Source organism: Geotrypetes seraphini, chromosome 2 (genome assembly GCF_902459505.1).
Source record: "Geotrypetes seraphini chromosome 2, aGeoSer1.1, whole genome shotgun sequence".
In the NCBI taxonomy this organism is placed as follows: domain Eukaryota; kingdom Metazoa; phylum Chordata; class Amphibia; order Gymnophiona; family Dermophiidae; genus Geotrypetes; species Geotrypetes seraphini.
In genome coordinates, this window is record NC_047085.1 from 504,237,878 (window position 1) to 504,261,496 (window position 23,619).

The 23,619-nt window shown below is 41.0% G+C and overlaps 1 protein-coding gene across 3 annotated transcripts in view; it reads right to left on the reverse strand.

Moving 5' to 3' along the window:
* Positions 1–882: 882 nt before the first annotated feature.
* Positions 883–23,619, reverse strand: part of LOC117354527 (oocyte zinc finger protein XlCOF6-like) — a 36,209-nt gene continuing 13,472 nt past the window's right edge. For 2 of the 3 annotated variants that reach the window (XM_033932220.1, XM_033932218.1), the window contains exons 3-4: positions 9,869–9,979; positions 883–3,623 (exon numbers count right to left, since the gene is read on the reverse strand). In XM_033932220.1, coding sequence (XP_033788111.1) covers positions 1,567–3,623; positions 9,869–9,979 — 2,168 coding nt within the window. In that variant the 3' untranslated portion in view covers positions 883–1,566. The remainder of the gene's footprint in view (positions 3,624–9,868; positions 9,980–23,619) is intronic. The other variant, XM_033932219.1, reaches the window with a different exon arrangement.

The window sequence follows — 23,619 nt, forward strand, 5'->3', positions numbered from 1 at the left end:
ATCCGGCCCTGCATATAGGACAATGATCCGATATGGAAAGAGGGCCAATATCAGAAGTGTGAATAGAGGAAAAGTAGGTGGAAGAGGTCAAAATATAATCTATTCTAGAAAAAGTGTGGTGTGCTCGAGACTGATGCGTGAAGTCCCGCTCAGTAGGGTGTAAGAGTCTCCAGGGGTCAACCAATGCCAAAGCCTCACACAAATATGGAAGGCCCTTGGCAGGACCACCAGACTGTGACGTGCCCGGTCCCGTTCTATCTACAGCACTGTCCGTCACCTGATTAAAATCTCCTAACACACCTAAGGGAAGAGATGGGTCTTGAAGGCCCAGCTGCGTTAAGGAGGCAAAAAATTGATGATCATATTGACTGGGAGCATAAAATATCAGCAAATTAAACCTCTGACCAGACAAAGTCACCCGGCAATATTTACATCTGCATCTAATTGTTCCACTTTCCCTGGAAATCCCTTCTTAACGATCCCTGCTCTCTTATAAGAAGAAGAAGCAGACTATACTTGCCCCACCCATCCCTTCTGCAATTGTGAATGTTCCTCATTAGTAAGTCGAGTCTCCTGCAAACAAGCCAAGCCTGCCCCAAGATATTTCAGCCAATTAAGTAGTTTAGTTCTCTTTATGGGGGATGTAATTCCACACACATTCTGGGAGAGAATTCTGAATGTCTTACCACACACAACCCCACGGGAGGCAATGCATCAAAACAGCAACAGCAATATGTCTCCCAGACGTCCAGCCCCCGCCCAAGAGAATAGGTGTCCCACAGAATATACATCTACTGAACCCCAAACCACCGCAAAAAAACATACCCCATCAGAACTCTAGAATGAAACAGCTATCCCCCCACCCCACCCCTTTTCAGCACCTCTCCTTACCCCCGTTCTACATCTTTTAAAGAAAAAGATACCTAATATTACTATTTTATTCAATTACAAAATATATTTGATATGTAATTTATCTATATATCATTAACCCCCTCTTTTACGAAACTGTGATAGCGGTTTCTAGTGCAGGGAGCCGAGCTGAATGGCCCGCGCTGCTCCTGACGCTTATAAGAACTCAATGAGCGTCAGGAGAAGCGCAGCTCCCCATGCTAGAAACCGCTATTGCAGTTTCATAAAAGGTGGCCTAACTTTATAATATGTTCTGGTTTTCATGTTACTCTTTGGTTTGGACTGAGAGTTGTAATCTTACGATGGGTATGTTTCTCAATTTTTAGACTCCTAATGCAGACCTTTTAGCTGAAACCCAACCTGTGTCAAATGAAGATTCTGAATAAAGGACATTTATGCATCTTTGCTGTAGTGTTTCCATTTTGGTCACAACCACTTTTTCCGTTTCCTGTTAGTTTTGTGCATTCCTAAACTAGAATATGTGGAGCATGATCTCAGTCTCATTCCTAAACTAGGATATATGGAGCATGATCTCAGTCTCAAATTTACTCCTAACACTCGCCAACTTATCCAGGAGTATCTAGAAGGTTTTTTTTCATCAAGCTTGTGGCATTCAAAATGAAGGGAAATATTTCTATATCTTTTTGCCACAACTGCTCAGTTTTGGACTGCATTTTTTGGTACTTGAGGATCTTCTTTCTCTCCTGTGTGAATTTTTTGATGATTTTTCAGAGTTGAGAGTTGATTGAAACACTTATTGCACTCAGTACATGTAAAGGGTTTCTCTCCATTGTGAGTCCTTTGATGGATTTTTAGAGATAATTGAAAAGTGAAACATTTATCACATTCAGTACATGTAAAGGGTTTCTCTCCTGTGTGAATCCTTTGATGATGTTTTAGATATGATGGACGACTGAAACATTTATTGCACTCAGTACATATAAAAGGTTTCTCTGGGAGCTCTCCCATGTGAATCCTTTGATGTTGTCTCAGACTTGATAAATGTCTGAAACATTTATTACAATCAGTACATGTAAAGGGTTTATCACCTTTGTGACTCCTTTCATGGACAGTCAGAGATAATTGATAAGTGAAACATTTATTACACTCTGTACATGCATAGGGTTTCTCTCCCGTGTGAATCCTTTGATGACGTTTTAGATTTGATAGACGACTGAAACATTTACTGCACTCAGTACATATAAAAGGTTTCTCTCCCTTGTGAGCCCTTTGATGGGTTTTTAGAGAAAACTGATAAGTGAAACATTTATTGCACTCACTACATGTAAAGGGCTTTTCTCCTGTGTGAATCCTTTGATGATCTTTCAGACTTGATAAATAACTGAAACATTTATTACACTCAGTACATATAAAGGGTTTCTCTCCCATGTGAATTCTTTGATGGCGTTTTAGATATGATGGACGACTGAAACATTTATTGCACTCGGTACATATAAAAGGTTTCTCTGGGGGTTCTCTCATGTGAATCTTTTGATGCTCTCTCAGACTTGATAAATGTCTGAAAATTTTATTACACTCAGTACATGTAAAAGGTTTCTCACCCTTGTGAATCCTTTCATGAACTGTCAGAGGGTAAAGATAAGTGAAACATTTATTACACTCTGTACATGTAAAGGGTTTTTCTCCTTTATGAATCATTTGATGCTTTTTCAGATATGATAGGCGACTGAAAGATTTATTGCAGTCAGTACATGTGAAAAGATTCTCTCCCCTATGAATCTTTTGATGACATTTCAGATTGGACAGATGACGGAAACATTTATTGCACTCAAAACATGAAAAGGGTTTTTCTCCTGTGTGAATCCTTTGATGACATTTCAGATGTGATAGACGACTGAAACACTTATTGCACTCAATGCACGAAAAGGGTTTTTCTCCCATGTGAATCCTTTGATGACGTTTCAGATGTGACAGATGACGGAAACATTTATTGCACTCAGTACATGAAAAGGGGTTTTCACCCGTGTGAATCCTTTGATGACATTTCAGATGTGATAGACGACTGAAACACTTATTGCACTCAATGCATGAAAAGGGTTTTTCTCCCATGTGAATCCTTTGATGACGTTTCAGATGTGACAAACGACTGAAACATTTATTGCACTCAATACATGTAAAGGGTTTTTCTCCTGTGTGAATCTTTTGATGTTCTTTCAGGCTTGATAGATGATTGAAACGTTTATTACATTCAGTACATGTGTAGGGTTTCTCTCTGGTGTGAATCCTTTGATGGATTTTCAGAGATGACAGATAATTGAAGCATTTGTTACATTCAATGCAAGCAAAAGATTTCTTTCCCATGTGGATCTTTTCATGCTTTTTTAGAGATGAAGAAACAAAGCTATAATCACAATCAGTACATTTCAAAAGTTTATCTCCCCTCCCTTCCCTATCACTCTGGTCCAAGGTGTAAGTTTTTTTATTTTGGAAGGGTCTTTCTCCTCTCAGGTGTGTCTGGTGCTCAGAGATAATAAACTCTCTGTCACACTGAATTACTCTCACCGTTGAGTCTCCTGCCGTGTCTTTCTGCTCCTTCTTTGATTCCAGCTGATGAATCCTTGTGTTTCTCCTCTCAGGCCCCAGGAAAATATTCTCACAGACATTCCCTGATTGTCTTGGGATTTGTTCCATTTTTACAGGAGATTCTACTTGATTCTGATCCCTCGTCAGCTCTTGCATAGCCTCATTATCTGCTGGATACAAACAGAAGACATTGGTCATGTATAACCGACTTAGGAAAGATCAATATTCAGTCAATGACAGCAGTCTTTTAATCCTTGACTTGAATCTGACCTGCTTATTCAATGCCAGGCCTATTTCAGGTACAGCCTCGGTGGTGCACTGAAGTTATCCATCTACGGCTATTCTTAAGCGCCATGTCCCAATAGCTAACCAGCATAGTTGGGACTGTTTTTATGAGGTCCAACATGCCGGATGAACTATTTTGGCACTAACACTGAATATCTGAGGCTCCCAATAACTCCTGACCTGGCTATCTCCTGTTGAATGCTGGCTCAAGAATTTTCAGCCAGATGTGATCTGTGATATTTAGAAAATGTTATGGGTTAGCTCAGACATCACTGAACTTTTCACTTGGAGGTCAACATAGGATATTTCAAGTCTCTAGGAGGAAAGTCGATCAAAAGAATCCTCAAGAAGTGAATCAAGAAGTAATTCAAGAACCATTGGATATATCTGCCTTATTAGAGTCTTCAGACAGGGAAGTAGCCACTCCGGCCACTTTGCTTCTCTCAGTTGCTCTTACTCTGGATAAAACATGGTTATTGAAGTTATACTTTAAAAATACGAAAAGAGCAAAAACCTCCCATACCCCAAGAAATAAAACTAGATAGGGGGGAGAGACAAGAGCAAGAATGGTAAAACTACTCAAGACAATCTACAAGAAATTATGATATATGCATGTGCATTACCATTCTTGCTCTTGTCTCTCCCCCCTATCTAGTTTTATTTCTTGGGGTTTGGGAGGTTTTTGCTCTTTTCGTGATTTTTCTACCTCCCATACATTTTCGGGTTTTGCGATTTTTCTATAGAATACTTTAAAAATAAACATAAAGAATTTTTGGGATTAAAAGTTCAAATGTTTCCTGATTTGGCCAGGGACACACAGGGGCGTAGAAAAGAATTTTTATTGCTAAGACCAGCAATTACTGCCCTGCGAGCTACCTTTTTTCTTCGATACCCTTGCAAATGTATCGTTCATTATAAGTCACATAAATCTGTTTTCTTTGAACCCTCACAACTGACAACATTCCTGTCTCTGTCAAGGCTGGAGAAAGCTCATGGCGAATAGATGTCTGCCTACCACAGTTTCAACCTATAACTGTTTTTCTTTTTTAACTGATTACTTTAAATTCCGTTTAATTTAATCTTGGATCCTATATGAGGACTTGAGCGAGATTTAAGATAGAATTTATTTTCTTGTTTGGAATGTATATATTATGTTGGATGTTCTCTTTATTTCTTGGATCTTGCTTTCTGTACAAGTTTAACTTGATTGATTATATTTGAAAGTTTATAAATAAATAATTAAAATAAAAATTAAAAAAAGGAAAAAAGGAAAAAAGAAAGAAAGGAAAATTTCAAAAGTAAAAAGATCTAGGTGTCATCGTTGAGGATATGTTGAAACCCTCAGCTCAATGTGTGGCAGTGGCTAAGAAGACAAATAGAATGTTAGGAATTATCAGGAAAGGAATGGAAAGCAAAGATATTGTGATATTGGAGTATTGTGTTCAGTTTTGGAGACTGTATCTGGCGAAAGACGTAAGAAGACTTGAGGCGGTCCAGAGGAGGGCGACGAAAATGATAGGAGGCTTGCGCCAGAAGACGTATGAGGAGAGACTGGAAGCCCTGAATATGTATACCCTAGAGGAAAGGAGAGACAGGGGAGATATGATTCAAATACTTGAAGGGTATTAACGTAGAACAAAATCTTTTCCAGAGAAAGGAAAATGGTAAAACCAGAGGACATAATTTGAGGTTGAGGGGTGGGAGACTCAAGAGCAACGTAAGGAAATTCTTCTTTACGGAGAGGGTGGTGGATGCCTGGAATGCGCTCCCGAGAGAGGTGGTGGAGAGTAAAACTGTGACTGAGTTCAAAGAAGCGTGGGATGAACACAGAGGATCTAGAATCAGAAAATAAGATTAAATATTGAACTAAGGCCAGTACTGGGCAGACTTGCACGGTTTGTGTCTGTATATGGCCGTTTGGTGGAGGATGGGCTGGGGAGGGCTTCAATGGCTGGGAGGGTGTAGATGGACTGGAGTAAGTCTTAACAGAGATTTCGGCAGTTGGAACCCAAGCACAGTACAGGATAAAGCTTTGGATTCTTGCCCAGAAATAGCTAAGAAGAAAAAAAAAATAAAAAAAAAAATTTAAATTGAATCAGGTTGGGCAGACTGGATGGACCATTCGGGTCTTTATCTGCCATCATCTACTATGTTACTATGTTATAATGCCCTTGTATCGCTCTACGGTAAGGCTGCACCTTGAGTACTGTGTGCAGTTCTGGTCGCCTTGTCTCAAAAAAAATATAGCGGAATTAGAAAAGGTACAGAGAAGGGCGACGAAAATGATAAAAGGTTTGGGACAACTTCCCTATGAGGAGAAGCTAAAGCGGCTCAGGCTCTTCAACTTGGAGAAGAAACGGCTCAGGGGTGATATGATAGAGGTATATAAAATAATGAGTGGAGTGGAAAAGGCAGATATGAATCACTTGTTTTCTCTTTCCAAAAATACTAGGAGTAGGGGGCATGCGATGAAGCTACTAAGTAGTACATTTAAAAACAAACTGAAGAAAATATTTCTTCTCATGACGTGTAATTAAACACCGGAATTCGCTGCCAGAGAATATGGTTAAATCAGTTAGCTTAACAGGGTTTAAAAAAGGTTTGGATAGTTTCCTAAAAGAGAAGTCCATAGGCCATTATTGAGATGGCTTGGGGACATCCACTGCTTATTCCTGGGACCTGGGTAGGCCACTGTTGAAAACAGGATACTGGGCTTGATGGACCTTCAGTCTTCATAACCAAAGCGAGTCACCCAAGAACATTCAAAATTTGACTCCTACTTCTTGCTGATAAAACCTGAATATAAACTTCCCAAACCTTACCTGTGTACCTGTTTAATGAGAAAGCAAAATTACTTACCTGTAGCAGATGTTCTCCAGATACAGAAGGATATAAATCCTCACAATTCCCACTCACCTGCCCTGAGAGCTGGCTTCTGTTTACAGCTATATAGAAATGAGATTGGGAAGCCCTGTAGATCCATGGTCCACATCTCCCAAAAGCTCCACAAACTTCCAGAGCTTTCTAAACCCTTTCTGCACTGGGATTGACTAAATTAAATCACCTACTTGTTAGGTTTATATCCTCCTGCCCATAGAGAAACACAAAACCTCTTACAGGAAAGTAATTTTGTTTCACTCTGCTGTATAGTGTTTCCTCCTCTTCCTCTCTATAGTATCTACTAGCTGATGCCCCGGCGTTGCACGGGTATTTAATTATAGCAATAACACTGTAAATGGATTCAAATAAAGATACTTTATAATGGTGAATGAAATTATTTTTTTACAGCTTAATAAAAAGTACAATATTCAAATTATAATGTGAAATATTTGACAAAATGAATACAATACAACTAACGCAAAACGTGATTATAAACAACAATTTTAGTTTCACCTCCTGGAGCAAGAACATATAAATTCTTGGGTGAACCCACCCTTGAGCAAGCAACATAGAGTTGTGGGCCGTGAGACCCCCAGAACATATCACCCCAGGTAGTGAGGGACCTGCATACCAAGTTTCGTTCAAATCGGTCAAGCCGTTTTTGAATTACTGTGAGAATGGCAGCTTTTTACATTTTTTCCATTGACATGAATGGGTGAAATCTGATTTTCTGTTTGTAGCTCCGCCCATGTGTGCAGGTGGGCCGCGAGACCCCCAGAACATATCACCCCAGGTAGTGAGGGATCTGCATACCAAGTTTCGTTCAAATCGGTCAAGCCGTTTTTGAATTACTGTGAGAATGGCAGCTTTTTACATTTTTTCCATTGACATGAATGGGTGAAATCTGATTTTCTGTTTGTAGCTCCGCCCACATATGCAGGTGGGCCGCGAGACCCCCAGAACATATCACCCCAGGTAGTGAGGGATCTGCATACCAAGTTTCGTTCAAATCGGTCAAGCCGTTTTTGAATTACTGTGAGAATGGCAGCTTTTTACATTTTTTCCATTGACATGAATAAGTGAAATCTGATTTTCTGTTTGTAGCTCTGCCCACGTGTGCAGGTGGGCCGCGAGACCCCCAGAACATATCACCCCAGGTAGTGAGGGATCTGCATACCAAGTTTCGTTCAAATCGGTCAAGCCGTTTTTGAATTACTGTGAGAATGGCAGCTTTTTACATTTTTTCCATTGACATGAATGGGTGAAATCTGATTTTCTGTTTGTAGCTCCGCCCACGTGTGCAGGTGGGCCGCGAGACCCCCAGAACATATCACCCCAGGTAGTGAGGTATCTGCATACCAAGTTTCGTTCAAATCGGTCAAGCCGTTTTTGAATTACTGTGAGAATGGCAGCTTTTTACATTTTTTCCATTGACATGAATGGGTGAAATCTGATTTTCTGTTTGTAGCTCCGCCCACATGTGCAGGTGGGCCGCGAGACCCCCAGAACATATCACCCCAGGTAGTGAGGGACCTGCATACCAAGTTTTGTTCAAATCGGTCAAGCCGTTTTTGAATTACTGTGAGAATGGCAGCTTTTTACATTTTTTCCATTGACATGAATGGGTGAAATCTGATTTTCTGTTTGTAGCTCCGCACACATGTGCAGGTGGGCCGCGAGACCCCCAGAACATATCACCCCAGGTAGTGAGGGACCTGCATACCAAGTTTCGTTCAAATCGGTCAAGCCGTTTTTGAATTACTGTGAGAATGGCAGCTTTTTACATTTTTTCCATTGACATGAATGGGTGAAATCTGATTTTCTGTTTGTAGCTCCGCCCACATGTGAAGGTGGGCCGCGAGACCCCCAGAACATATCATCCCAGGTAGTGAGGGATCTGCATACCAAGTTTCGGTCAAGCCGTTTTTGAATTACTGTGAGAATGGCAGCTTTTTACATTTTTTCCATTGACATGAATGGGTGAAATCTGATTTTCTGTTTGTAGCTCTGCCCACGTGTGCAGGTGGGCCGCGAGATCCCCAGAACATATCACCCCAGGTAGTGAGGGATCTGCATACCAAGTTTCGTTCAAATCGGTCAAGCCGTTTTTGAATTACAGCGAGAATGGCAGCTTTTTACATTTTTTCCATTGACATGAATGGGTGAAATCTGATTTTCTGTTTGTAGCTCCGCCCACATGTGCAGGTGGGCCGCGAGACCCCCAGAACATATCACCCCAGGTAGTGAGGGACCTGCATACCAAGTTTCGTTCAAATCGGTCAAGCCGTTTTTGAATTACTGTGAGAATGGCAGCTTTTTACATTTTTTCCATTGACATGAATGGGTGAAATCTGATTTTCTGTTTGTAGCTCCGCCCACATGTGCAGGTGGGCCGCGAGACCCCCAGAACATATCACCCCAGGTAGTGAGGGACCTGCATACCAAGTTTCGTTCAAATCGGTCAAGCCGTTTTTGAATTACTGTGAGAATGGCAGCTTTTTACATTTTTTCCATTGACATGAATGGGTGAAATCTGATTTTCTGTTTGTAGCTCCGCCCACGTGTGCAGGTGGGACGCGAGACCCCCAGAACATATCATCCCAGGTAGTGAGGGATCTGCATACCAAGTTTCGGTCAAGCCGTTTTTGAATTACTGTGAGAATGGCAGCTTTTTACATTTTTTCCATTGACATGAATGGGTGAAATCTGATTTTCTGTTTGTAGCTCCGCCCACGTGTGCAGGTGGGCCGCGAGACCCCCAGAACATATCATCCCAGGTAGTGAGGGATCTGCATACCAAGTTTCGGTCAAGCCGTTTTTGAATTACTGTGAGAATGGCAGCTTTTTACATTTTTTCCATTGACATGAATGGGTGAAATCTGATTTTCTGTTTGTAGCTCCGCCCACGTGTGCAGGTGGGCCGTGAGATCCCCAGAACATATCACCCCAGGTAGTGGGGGATCTGCATACCAAGTTTCGTTCAAATCGGTCAAGCCGTTTTTGAATTACAGTGAGAATGGCAGCTTTTTACATTTTTTCCATTGACATGAATGGGTGAAATCTGATTTTCTGTTTGTAGCTCCGCCCACGTGTGCAGGTGGGCCGCGAGACCCCCAGAACATATCATCCCAGGTAGTGAGGGATCTGCATACCAAGTTTCGTTCAAATCGGTCAAGCCGTTTTTGCGTGATCGCAGCACATACACACATACATACCTCCGATTTTATATATATAGAAGAAGATTACTCACCTGAGTAAGAATGAGTAACCTCTCGTTCTCCTAACTCCTTTGGATCCTGGATGTTCGGCTCTTCCTCTTGTTTAATCCTTGATAATATATCAGCATTGATCCCCTCATAGCCTGTTGCAAGGAATAAAAAAGAACTCTGAGCTAGATTTCCAAATACATAACAGCAGTTCTCAGGGGAGTAGCACATGCATGGGAGGAAAGGGAGGCTCGATTACTGCCTCCATCATAAAACAGAGGATTTGGAGTTATTATACCTCATCTTAAGTACCCTGGTGGTAGAAAAGGTCATATTTTCATATCACCACATAAAGGAAACCTTGGGCTCCTTTTACTAAGCTGCATTAGGGCTTTGCCGCCCGCGCTCGACGCTAACGCCAGCATTGAGCCGGCGTTAGTTCTAGCCGCTAATCTGCTGCTTGCGCTAAAAACGCTAGCGCACCTTAGTAAAAGGAGCCACTTGTTTAGACATTAAAAAGAGAAGTAGCCTTGAAAGAGATTTGGGTGTACTGGTGGACACAACAATGAAGTCAATGAAGCACAATGCGCAGCAGCCGCGAAGAAGGCAAACAGAATGTTGGGTATTATTAAGAAGGGTATTACGACCAGAACGAGAGAAGTCATCCTGCCGTTGTATCGGGCAATGGTGCGCCCGCACCTGAAGTACTGTGTTCAGTATTGGTCACCGTACCTTAAGAAGGACGTGGCAATACTTGAGAGGGTCCAGAGGAGAGCGACACGAATGATTAAGGGCATGGAAAACCTTTCATACACTGAAAGATTGGAGAGACTGGGGCTCTTCTCCCTGGAAAAGCGGAGACTCAGAGGAGACATGATAGAGACCTACAAGATCATGAAGGGCTTAGAGAGGGTAGAGAGGGACAAATTCTTCAAACTTTCAAAACATAAAAGAACAAGAGGGCATTCGGAAAAGTTGGAAGGAGACAGATTCAGAACGAATGCTAGGAAGTTTTTCTTTACCCAGCGTGTGGTGGACACCTGGAATGCGCTTCCAGAGGACGTAATAGGACAGAGTACGGTACTGGAGTTCAAGAAAGGATTGGACAATTTCCTGCTGGAAAAAGGGATAGAGGGGTATAGATAGAGGGCTACTGCACAGGTCCTGGACCTGTTGGGCCGCCGCGTGAGCGGACTGCTGGGCACGATGGACCTCGGGTCTGACCCAGTGGAGGCATTGCTTATGTTCTTATGTTCTTATGATTGCAAACTAATAACACATGTTTTACGTATTTTTAAATAAACATTATCCCAGGACAAGCAGGCAGGTATTCTCACAAATGGGTGACGTGATCCAACGGAGCCCCGATGCGGACGCCTCACAAGCAGTCTTGCTTGAAGAAACTCGAAGTTTCGAGTTGCCCGCACCGCGCATGCGCGAGTGCCTTCCCGCCCAGCGCAGGGCGCATCTCCTCAGTTCTTACTTTTCCGCGGAGCCGAGAAGTCCGTCTTCGACTCTCTGCGTGAAGTTTGTTCACTTGTGCCTTCTAAAGTCCGCGGTTTTGGGTTATTTTTCACTTAATTGCTGATTTTCGTCGTTCTTTATTGTTTAAAAAAAAAAAAAAATTTCTTCCATCCGTTCGACCGGGCAGGCCACATGGCCGCAGCCCCGCGGCTTCGATCTTGCGGCTTTAATTCAGTATATTCTTGTCTCTCTTTATTTTTCTTAATTTAACAGGCAGTCATTATTGAATTGTTCAAAATACATAAAAAAAAGAAACCAAATATCAACGCATCTTTGAGACATAAGAAAAAGGTAAGCATTTATAACCTCCCGTTTTACAAAAGTTTTTACTTAACCCCGACTAAAACAAATACTCAAACGGAAGAGAAAGATTACATTACATTAGGGACTTCTATTCCGCCTATACCTTGCAGTTCAAGGCGGATTACAAAAGAGCTAACTGGACATTTCCAGTGAAGTTACAACAGTTTGGGGGTTTTTTGGTTACAAGGGAGGAGAGGTAGCTGGATTAATTCCGGAATAACTTGCAAATCTAGAGATGGGGCACTAATCTTCCACAAGAGTCAACAAGCGTACAAAACCTCCAGGAAGGATTCATCCTTTTAAAGGAAACTCAGTATCTTATGAAGTCGTAATCTGTGGTACCATTTTGTATATCAAAGATCCCCTAGATAAATATGAAAGAAGTCTCTTTTTAATTCTGACAAGTACAGCTATACAATTGATTACACGTAATTGGAAAAACTTGCGATTGTCTAAATTTTGCATTCTGGTGGGCTAGTTTATGTCAAATATATAAATATGAAAAAATGAGAGCTGATCAGTTAGGGAACTTTAAAAACTTTAATCTAACATAATAATAATAATAACAGTTTATATACTGCAATACCGTTAAGTTCTATGCGGTTTACAATAGATTAAGCGAGGTACAAATTGATTGAATTTAAGAGGGGGGAAGAGGAGAGTTAATAGGACCGGAAATGCGTTATTGAGGAGAAAGAGATTAATAGGACAGAGGAATCACTATGGAGGAGAAAGAAGAAGAGTGGAGAAAGAAATTAATAGGACAGAGGAATCACTATGGAGGAGAAAGAAGAAGAGTGGAGAAAGAGATTAATAGGACAGAGGAATCACTATGGAGGAGAAAGAAGAAGAGTGGAGAAAGAGATTAATAGGACAGAGGAATCACTATGGAGGAGAAAGAAGAAGAGTGGAGAAAGAAATTAATAGGACAGAGGAATCACTATGGAGGAGAAAGAAGAAGAGTGGAGAAAGATATTAATAGGACAGAGGAATCACTATGGAGGAGAAAGAAGAAGAGTGGAGAAAGAGATTAATAGGACAGAGGAATCACTATGGAGGAGAAAGAAGAAGAGTGGAGAAAGAGATTAATAGGACAGAGGAATCACTATGGAGGAGAAAGAAGAAGAGTGGAGAAAGAAATTAATAGGACAGAGGAATCACTATGGAGGAGAAAGAAGAAGAGTGGAGAAAGAAATTAATAGGACAGAGGAATCACTATGGAGGAGAAAGAAGAAGAGTGGAGAAAGAGATTAATAGGACAGAGGAATCACTATGGAGGAGAAAGAAGAAGAGTGGAGAAAGAGATTAATAGGACATAGGAATCACTATGGAGGAGAAAGAAGAAGAGTGGAGAAAGAGATTAATAGGACAGAGGAATCACTATGGAGGAGAAAGAAGAAGAGTGGAGAAAGAAATTAATAGGACAGAGGAATCACTATGGAGGAGAAAGAAGAAGAGTGGAGAAAGAAATTAATAGGACAGAGGAATCACTATGGAGGAGAAAGAAGAAGAGTGGAGAAAGAGATTAATAGGACAGAGGAATCACTATGGAGGAGAAAGAAGAAGAGTGGAGAAAGAGATTAATAGGACAGAGGAATCACTATGGAGGAGAAAGAAGAAGAGTGGAGAAAGAGATTAATAGGACAGAGGAATCACTATGGAGGAGAAAGAAGAAGAGTGGAGAAAGAGATTAATAGGACAGAGGAATCACTATGGAGGAGAAAGAAGAAGAGTGGAGAAAGAGATTAATAGGACAGAGGAATCACTATGGAGGAGAAAGAAGAAGAGTGGAGAAAGAGATTAATAGGACAGAGGAATCACTATGGAGGAGAAAGAAGAAGAGTGGAGAAAGAGATTAATAGGGCAGAGGAATCACTATGGAGGAGAAAGAAAAAGAGTGGAGAAAGAGATTAATAGGGCAGAGGAATCACTATGGAGGAGAAAGAAGAAGAGTGGAGAAAGAGATTAATAGGACAGAGGAATCACTATGGAGGAGAAAGAAGAAGAGTGGAGAAAGAGATTAATAGGACAGAGGAATCACTATGGAGGAGAAAGAAGAAGAGTGGAGAAAGAGATTAATAGGACAGAGGAATCACTATGGAGGAGAAAGAAGAAGAGTGGAGAAAGAGATTAATAGGACAGAGGAATCACTATGGAGGAGAAAGAAGAAGAGTGGAGAAAGAGATTAATAGGACAGAGGAATCACTATGGAGGAGAAAGAAGAAGAGTGGAGAAAGAGATTAATAGGGCAGAGGAATCACTATGGAGGAGAAAGAAAAAGAGTGGAGAAAGAGATTAATAGGACAGAGGAATCACTATGGAGGAGAAAGAAGAAGAGTGGAGAAAGAAATTAATAGGACAGAGGAATCACTATGGAGGAGAAAGAAGAAGAGTGGAGAAAGAGATTAATAGGACAGAGGAATCACTATGGAGGAGAAAGAAGAAGAGTGGAGAAAGAGATTAATAGGACAGAGGAATCACTATGGAGGAGAAAGAAGAAGAGTGGAGAAAGAGATTAATAGGACAGAGGAATCACTATGGAGGAGAAAGAAGAAGAGTGGAGAAAGAGATTAATAGGACAGAGGAATCACTATGGAGGAGAAAGAAGAAGAGTGGAGAAAGAGATTAATAGGACAGAGGAATCACTATGGAGGAGAAAGAAGAAGAGTGGAGAAAGAAATTAATAGGACAGAGGAATCACTATGGAGGAGAAAGAAGAAGAGTGGAGAAAGAGATTAATAGGACAGAGGAATCACTATGGAGGAGAAAGAAGAAGAGTGGAGAAAGAGATTAATAGGACAGAGGAATCACTATGGAGGAGAAAGAAAAAGAGTGGAGAAAGAGATTAATAGGACAGAGGAATCACTATGGAGGAGAAAGAAGAAGAGTGGAGAAAGAGATTAATAGGACAGAGGAATCACTATGGAGGAGAAAGAAGAAGAGTGGAGAAAGAGATTAATAGGACAGAGGAATCACTATGGAGGAGAAAGAAGAAGAGTGGAGAAAGAAATTAATAGGACAGAGGAATCACTATGGAGGAGAAAGAAGAAGAGTGGAGAAAGAGATTAATAGGACAGAGGAATCACTATGGAGGAGAAAGAAGAAGAGTGGAGAAAGAGATTAATAGGACAGAGGAATCACTATGGAGGAGAAAGAAGAAGAGTGGAGAAAGAGATTAATAGGACAGAGGAATCACTATGGAGGAGAAAGAAGAAGAGTGGAGAAAGAGATTAATAGGACAGAGGAATCACTATGGAGGAGAAAGAAGAAGAGTGGAGAAAGAGATTAATAGGACAGAGGAATCACTATGGAGGAGAAAGAAAAAGAGTGGAGAAAGAGATTAATAGGACAGAGGAATCACTATGGAGGAGAAAGAAAAAGAGTGGAGAAAGAGATTAATAGGACAGAGGAATCACTATGGAGGAGAAAGAAGAAGAGTGGAGAAAGAGATTAATAGGACAGAGGAATCACTATGGAGGAGAAAGAAGAAGAGTGGAGAAAGAGATTAATAGGACAGAGGAATCACTATGGAGGAGAAAGAAGAAGAGTGGAGAAAGAGATTAATAGGACAGAGGAATCACTATGGAGGAGAAAGAAGAAGAGTGGAGAAAGAGATTAATAGGACAGAGGAATCACTATGGAGGAGAAAGAAGAAGAGTGGAGAAAGAGATTAATAGGACAGAGGAATCACTATGGAGGAGAAAGAAGAAGAGTGGAGAAAGAGATTAATAGGGCAGAGGAATCACTATGGAGGAGAAAGAAAAAGAGTGGAGAAAGAGATTAATAGGGCAGAGGAATCACTATGGAGGAGAAAGAAGAAGAGTGGAGAAAGAGATTAATAGGACAGAGGAATCACTATGGAGGAGAAAGAAGAAGAGTGGAGAAAGAGATTAATAGGACAGAGGAATCACTATGGAGGAGAAAGAAGAAGAGTGGAGAAAGAGATTAATAGGACAGAGGAATCACTATGGAGGAGAAAGAAGAAGAGTGGAGAAAGAGATTAATAGGGCAGAGGAATCACTATGGAGGAGAAAGAAAAAGAGTGGAGAAAGAGATTAATAGGACAGAGGAATCACTATGGAGGAGAAAGAAAAAGAGTGGAGAAAGAGATTAATAGGACAGAGGAATCACTATGGAGGAGAAAGAAGAAGAGTGGAGAAAGAGATTAATAGGACAGAGGAATCACTATGGAGGAGAAAGAAGAAGAGTGGAGAAAGAGATTAATAGGACAGAGGAATCACTATGGAGGAGAAAGAAGAAGAGTGGAGAAAGAGATTAATAGGACAGAGGAATCACTATGGAGGAGAAAGAAGAAGAGTGGAGAAAGAGATTAATAGGACAGAGGAATCACTATGGAGGAGAAAGAAGAAGAGTGGAGAAAGAGATTAATAGGACAGAGGAATCACTATGGAGGAGAAAGAAGAAGAGTGGAGAAAGAGATTAATAGGGCAGAGGAATCACTATGGAGGAGAAAGAAAAAGAGTGGAGAAAGAGATTAATAGGGCAGAGGAATCACTATGGAGGAGAAAGAAGAAGAGTGGAGAAAGAGATTAATAGGACAGAGGAATCACTATGGAGGAGAAAGAAGAAGAGTGGAGAAAGAGATTAATAGGACAGAGGAATCACTATGGAGGAGAAAGAAGAAGAGTGGAGAAAGAGATTAATAGGACAGAGGAATCACTATGGAGGAGAAAGAAGAAGAGTGGAGAAAGAGATTAATAGGACAGAGGAATCACTATGGAGGAGAAAGAAAAAGAGTGGAGAAAGAGATTAATAGGACAGAGGAATCACTATGGAGGAGAAAGAAGAAGAGTGGAGAAAGAGATTAATAGGGCAGAGGAATCACTATGGAGGAGAAAGAAAAAGAGTGGAGAAAGAGATTAATAGGACAGAGGAATCACTATGGAGGAGAAAGAAGAAGAGTGGAGAAAGAAATTAATAGGACAGAGGAATCACTATGGAGGAGAAAGAAGAAGAGTGGAGAAAGAGATTAATAGGACAGAGGAATCACTATGGAGGAGAAAGAAGAAGAGTGGAGAAAGAGATTAATAGGACAGAGGAATCACTATGGAGGAGAAAGAAGAAGAGTGGAGAAAGAGATTAATAGGACAGAGGAATCACTATGGAGGAGAAAGAAGAAGAGGGGAGAAAGAAATTAATAGGACAGAGGAATCACTATGGAGGAGAAAGAAGAAGAGTGGAGAAAGAGATTAATAGGACAGAGGAATCACTATGGAGGAGAAAGAAGAAGAGTGGAGAAAGAAATTAATAGGACAGAGGAATCACTATGGAGGAGAAAGAAGAAGAGTGGAGAAAGAGATTAATAGGACAGAGGAATCACTATGGAGGAGAAAGAAGAAGAGTGGAGAAAGAGATTAATAGGACAGAGGAATCACTATGGAGGAGAAAGAAGAAGAGTGGAGAAAGAGATTAATAGGACAGAGGAATCACTATGGAGGAGAAAGAAGAAGAGTGGAGAAAGAGATTAATAGGACAGAGGAATCACTATGGAGGAGAAAGAAGAAGAGTGGAGAAAGAGATTAATAGGACAGAGGAATCACTATGGAGGAGAAAGAAGAAGAGTGGAGAAAGAGATTAATAGGGCAGAGGAATCACTATGGAGGAGAAAGAAAAAGAGTGGAGAAAGAGATTAATAGGACAGAGGAATCACTATGGAGGAGAAAGAAAAAGAGTGGAGAAAGAGATTAATAGGACAGAGGAATCACTATGGAGGAGAAAGAAGAAGAGTGGAGAAAGAGATTAATAGGACAGAGGAATCACTATGGAGGAGAAAGAAGAAGAGTGGAGAAAGAGATTAATAGGACAGAGGAATCACTATGGAGGAGAAAGAAGAAGAGTGGAGAAAGAGATTAATAGGACAGAGGAATCACTATGGAGGAGAAAGAAGAAGAGTGGAGAAAGAGATTAATAGGACAGAGGAATCACTATGGAGGAGAAAGAAGAAGAGTGGAGAAAGAGATTAATAGGACAGAGGAATCACTATGGAGGAGAAAGAAGAAGAGTGGAGAAAGAGATTAATAGGGCAGAGGAATCACTATGGAGGAGAAAGAAAAAGAGTGGAGAAAGAGATTAATAGGGCAGAGGAATCACTATGGAGGAGAAAGAAGAAGAGTGGAGAAAGAGATTAATAGGACAGAGGAATCACTATGGAGGAGAAAGAAGAAGAGTGGAGAAAGAGATTAATAGGACAGAGGAATCACTATGGAGGAGAAAGAAGAAGAGTGGAGAAAGAGATTAATAGGACAGAGGAATCACTATGGAGGAGAAAGAAGAAGAGTGGAGAAAGAGATTAATAGGACAGAGGAATCACTATGGAGGAGAAAGAAGAAGAGTGGAGAAAGAGATTAATAGGACAGAGGAATCACTATGGAGGAGAAAGAAGAAGAGTGGAGAAAGAGATTAATAGGGCAGAGGAATCACTATGGAGGAGAAAGAAAAAGAGTGGAGAAAGAGATTAATAGGACAGAGGAATCACTATGGAGGAGAAAGAAGAAGAGTGGAGAAAGAAATTAATAGGACAGAGGAATCACTATGGAGGAGAAAGAAGAAGAGTGGAGAAAGAGATTAATAGGACAGAGGAATCACTATGGAGGAGAAAGAAGAAGAGTGGAGAAAGAGATTAATAGGACAGAGGAATCAGTATGGAGGAGAAAGAAGAAGAGTGGAGAAAGAGATTAATAGGACAGAGGAATCACTATGGAGGAGAAAGAAGAAGAGTGGAGAAAGAGATTAATAGGACAGAGGAATCACTATGGAGGAGAAAGAAGAAGAGTGGAGAAAGAGATTAATAGGGCAGAGGAATCACTATGGAGGAGAAAGAAAAAGAGTGGAGAAAGAGATTAATAGGACAGAGGAATCACTATGGAGGAGAAAGAAGAAGAGTGGAGAAAGAGATTAATAGGACAGAGGAATCACTATGGAGGAGAAAGAAGAAGAGTGGAGAAAGAGATTAATAGGACAGAGGAATCACTATGGAGGAGAAAGAAGAAGAGTGGAGAAAGAGATTAATAGGACAGAGGAATCACTATGGAGGAGAAAGAAGAAGAGTGGAGAAAGAGATTAATAGGACAGAGGAATCACTATGGAGGAGAAAGAAGAAGAGTGGAGAAAGAGATTAATAGGACAGAGGAATCACTATGGAGGAGAAAGAAGAAGAGTGGAGAAAGAGATTAATAGGACAGAGGAATCACTATGGAGGAGAAAGAAGAAGAGTGGAGAAAGAGATTAATAGGACAGAGGAATCACTATGGAGGAGAAAGAAGAAGAGTGGAGAAAGAGATTAATAGGACAGAGGAATCACTATGGAGGAGAAAGAAGAAGAGTGGAGAAAGAGATTAATAGGACAGAGGAATCACTATGGAGGAGAAAGAAGAAGAGTGGAGAAAGAGATTAATAGGACAGAGGAATCACTATGGAGGAGAAAGAAGAAGAGTGGAGAAAGAGATTAATAGGACAGAGGAATCACTATGGAGGAGAAAGAAGAAGAGTGGAGAAAGAGATTAATAGGACAGAGGAATCACTATGGAGGAGAAAGAAGAAGAGTGGAGAAAGAGATTAATAGGACAGAGGAATCACTATGGAGGAGAAAGAAGAAGAGTGGAGAAAGAGATTAATAGGACAGAGGAATCACTATGGAGGAGAAAGAAGAAGAGTGGAGAAAGAGATTAATAGGACAGAGGAATCACTATGGAGGAGAAAGAAGAAGAGTGGAGAAAGAGATTAATAGGACAGAGGAATCACTATGGAGGAGAAAGAAGAAGAGTGGAGAAAGAGATTAATAGGACAGAGGAATCACTATGGAGGAGAAAGAAGAAGAGTGGAGAAAGAGATTAATAGGACAGAGGAATCACTATGGAGGAGAAAGAAGAAGAGTGGAGAAAGAGATTAATAGGACAGAGGAATCACTATGGAGGAGAAAGAAGAAGAGTAGAGAAAGAGATTAATAGGACAGAGGAATCACTATGGAGGAGAAAGAAGAAGAGTGGAGAAAGAGATTAATAGGACAGAGGAATCACTATGGAGGAGAAAGAAGAAGAGTGGAGAAAGAGATTAATAGGACAGAGGAATCACTATGGAGGAGAAAGAAGAAGAGTGGAGAAAGAGATTAATAGGACAGAGGAATCACTATGGAGGAGAAAGAAGAAGAGTGGAGAAAGAGATTAATAGGACAGAGGAATCACTATGGAGGAGAAAGAAGAAGAGTGGAGAAAGAGATTAATAGGACAGAGGAATCACTATGGAGGAGAAAGAAGAAGAGTGGAGAAAGAGATTAATAGGACAGAGGAATCACTATGGAGGAGAAAGAAGAAGAGTGGAGAAAGAGATTAATAGGACAGAGGAATCACTATGGAGGAGAAAGAAGAAGAGTGGAGAAAGAGATTAATAGGACAGAGGAATCACTATGGAGGAGAAAGAAGAAGAGTGGAGAAAGAGATTAATAGGACAGAGGAATCACTATGGAGGAGAAAGAAGAAGAGTGGAGAAAGAGATTAATAGGACAGAGGAATCACTATGGAGGAGAAAGAAGAAGAGTGGAGAAAGAGATTAATAGGACAGAGGAATCACTAAGGAGGAGAAAGAAGAAGAGTGGAGAAAGAGATTAATAGGACAGAGGAATCACTATGGAGGAGAAAGAAGAAGAGTGGAGAAAGAGATTAATAGGACAGAGGAATCACTATGGAGGAGAAAGAAGAAGAGTGGAGAAAGAGATTAATAGGACAGAGGAATCACTATGGAGGAGAAAGAAGAAGAGTGGAGAAAGAGATTAATAGGACAGAGGAATCACTATGGAGGAGAAAGAAGAAGAGTGGAGAAAGAGATTAATAGGACAGAGGAATCACTATGGAGGAGAAAGAAGAAGAGTGGAGAAAGAGATTAATAGGACAGAGGAATCACTATGGAGGAGAAAGAAGAAGAGTGGAGAAAGAGATTAATAGGACAGAGGAATCACTATGGAGGAGAAAGAAGAAGAGTAGAGAAAGAGATTAATAGGACAGAGGAATCACTATGGAGGAGAAAGAAGAAGAATGGAGAAAGAGATTAATAGGACAGAGGAATCACTATGGAGGAGAAAGAAGAGTGGGTCAGTTGTCTAGATACTTTAGGAACAGTTGAGTTGTGGTCCTTTGACGTTTTTTATAGATTTAATATAGTTATACATTCTTGTTGTTAGAAGAATTGCACATCCAGGGAGGGAGGGGGGGAGGGTGGAAGGAATATAAAGGTTATAATCAATTATTATTATGGATGAGGAAAGGGTGGTTTATAAAGTTTAAAATATGTCTAAGTGGGTAAATGTGTAATTTATGTTTAAAATATGTAGTGCATTACGGAATTATGTTAAATTTATAGATACATGAATGATAAAGGATAATTTGAGTGGGGGATTATTGATCTGTAAGAATCTTGTAATATTTTAAGTGATGTCTATAGTGTAAATGTTTTATTTACTGTTCTTCACTTATTGAAATTATTTTAAAATTAATAAAGATTATTAAAAAGTAAATAAATAAATAAAGGAAACTCAGTTTTCAAAGCACCCCAAGTTGTTTTCCATCTTGCTTTGGTGTTTCACCTTGTTGCAGTTAGTTTCTCCATCTTATAAACGGTGACGGGTCAAAAGCGCGCGAGGAAAAAGGCGCGCCGACAACCGAACGCGGACAACTGAGCGCAGGGCTTAATCGCGCCGAAGAAAACCCATATTTTAAAGGGCTCTGCGTGGGGTGTGGGGGAGGAACCCCCCACTCTACTTAATAGGGATCGCGCTGCCTCACGCTGCCATGTTGGGGGGGGGGTGTAACCCCCCCACATTATACTGAAAACTTAACTTTTTCCCTAAAAAACAGGGAAAAAGTTAAGTTTCCAGTATAATGAGGGGGGTTACAACCCCCCAAATCCCCCACAACGCCAGCGCGATCTCTATTAAATAAAGTGTGGGGGGCTTCCCCACCAACACCCCCCATCGGAGCCCTTTAAAATACGTTTTTTCTTCGGCGCGATGAAGTCCTGTGCTCAGTTGTCCGCGCTCGGTTGTCGTTGCGCCTTTGTCCTCGCGCGCTTTAGACTATGAACCCTTATAAACATATAACTAGACAGGCTTTCTACTTAAATACACTATGGGCCTGTTTTACAAAGCCGTGTTAGCAGCTGCCACGCGGCAACAGCCCCGAAGCCCTTTAAATCTCTATGGGCTTTGGGGCCGTTACCGCGCTGCTTTGTAAAACAGGCCCTATATTTATTAAATAAATTACAGCACTGCTTTACATATTAACCAAAATGAAGGAATCCATCTTGTACTTCCAATTGATAAAATTTGTGTTGTCCACTAGAGAATGACACGGTGACAAAATTCATCACCGTTCCCGTCCCTGCGGGAAACCATCTTCATGTCATTCTTTAAGGAGAGAGGGAAGAATCAGAGTATGAATGGCCACAACCACTGACCCTCAAGCTTTGCTTTGAAGAATGCTGGTGTAGAAGGACCGAGGTTGAAACAGACACTACAGAATGACAGTCTCTGGTATCCAGAGCAGATATTGTGATGTCATAATGCCTCATTCCACCAGTGCCTAAGAGCCAACCACATCAGTGATGTCACAATGGCTTCATTATCCTTGGCTCACATAAGAATCAGAGTATGAATGGCCACAACCAGTGACCCGCAAGCTTTGCTTTGAAGAATGCTGAGATTGAGCAGCAACATTCCAGAGCTGAGATTGTGATGTCATAATGCCTCATTCCACCAGTGCCTAAGAGCCAATCACATCAGTGATGTCACAATGGCTTCATTATCCTTGGCTCACATAAGAATCAGAGTATGAATGGCCACAACCACTGACCCGCAAGCTTTGCTTTGAAGAATGCTGGTGTAGAAGGACCGAGGTTGAAATAGACACTAGAAAATGACATGGGATTATTTCCCGCGGTTATTCGCGGGGACGGGATCGGTGATGAATTTTGTCACCGTGTCATTCTCTATTGTCCACCTGGAAGCACCTCATGGGTCTGTGTTTTATTGCATTTCTCCAATGTTCTAACGAACGTTTGCTGGTTCTTAGACAAAGATGATAAAATGCCTTCTTATTCCAATTCAGACTGTATCCAGCCAGCCCGACGCAGCACCACGTTTCGCTATTCCAGCGTCATCAGGAGCTGAAGCTGTGGCAGGTTTTCGACTCCATCACTTTTTCAGTTCGTCATAGAACAGCAACTGCACGGGTTGACAAGCCCACACTCCCCTCAGAAAGGATCCCAAAAAGTAAATGACGGCAGGTAAAGACTGGAATGGTCCATCCAGCCTGCTAATGAAATACACAGAACAAAGTGGGAAGGTCGAGATGTTCCGGTCGGGGGTCTTTATCGTCTGTAACATGACAACATTCAGCGACTCAACACTGCCCGCGTTTCAGTTCTCGGGGTACCTTCCTCAGGAGTCTTGAAATTGTTGTTTAAGAACCAAATGGTTGTGTGTTAAAGGTATGTTTTGAAGAAAAAAAAAATGTTTCCTCTCATAAAGAAAATTTAGACTGGCTCTCAATAAAACAGTGCAATGAAATTCTCTGTCTATCCACTCTGCCCAGACTTTATGATTTATTTAATTATTGGGACTTAAACTTAAATGACTGTCTATAGCAACGGTCTCAAACTCGCGGCCTGCCAGGTACTATTTTGAGGCCCTCGGTATGTTTATCATAATCACAAAAGTCAAAGAAAACCGTTTCTTGATCGTATGTCTCTTTCGCTATAAATGAAAATATCATTATTAAGACTTAGCCAAAAGGAAAGATTTATAAACTATGAAGAGTTTTACCTCATGCAAAATTGTCATTTCTTTAATAAGATATTAACTATTTGTTTTCTGAGGCCCTCCGAGTACCTACAAATCCGAAATGTGGCCCTGCAAAGCGTTTGAGTTTGAGACCACTGGTCCATAGTGTGGTGTAACTCC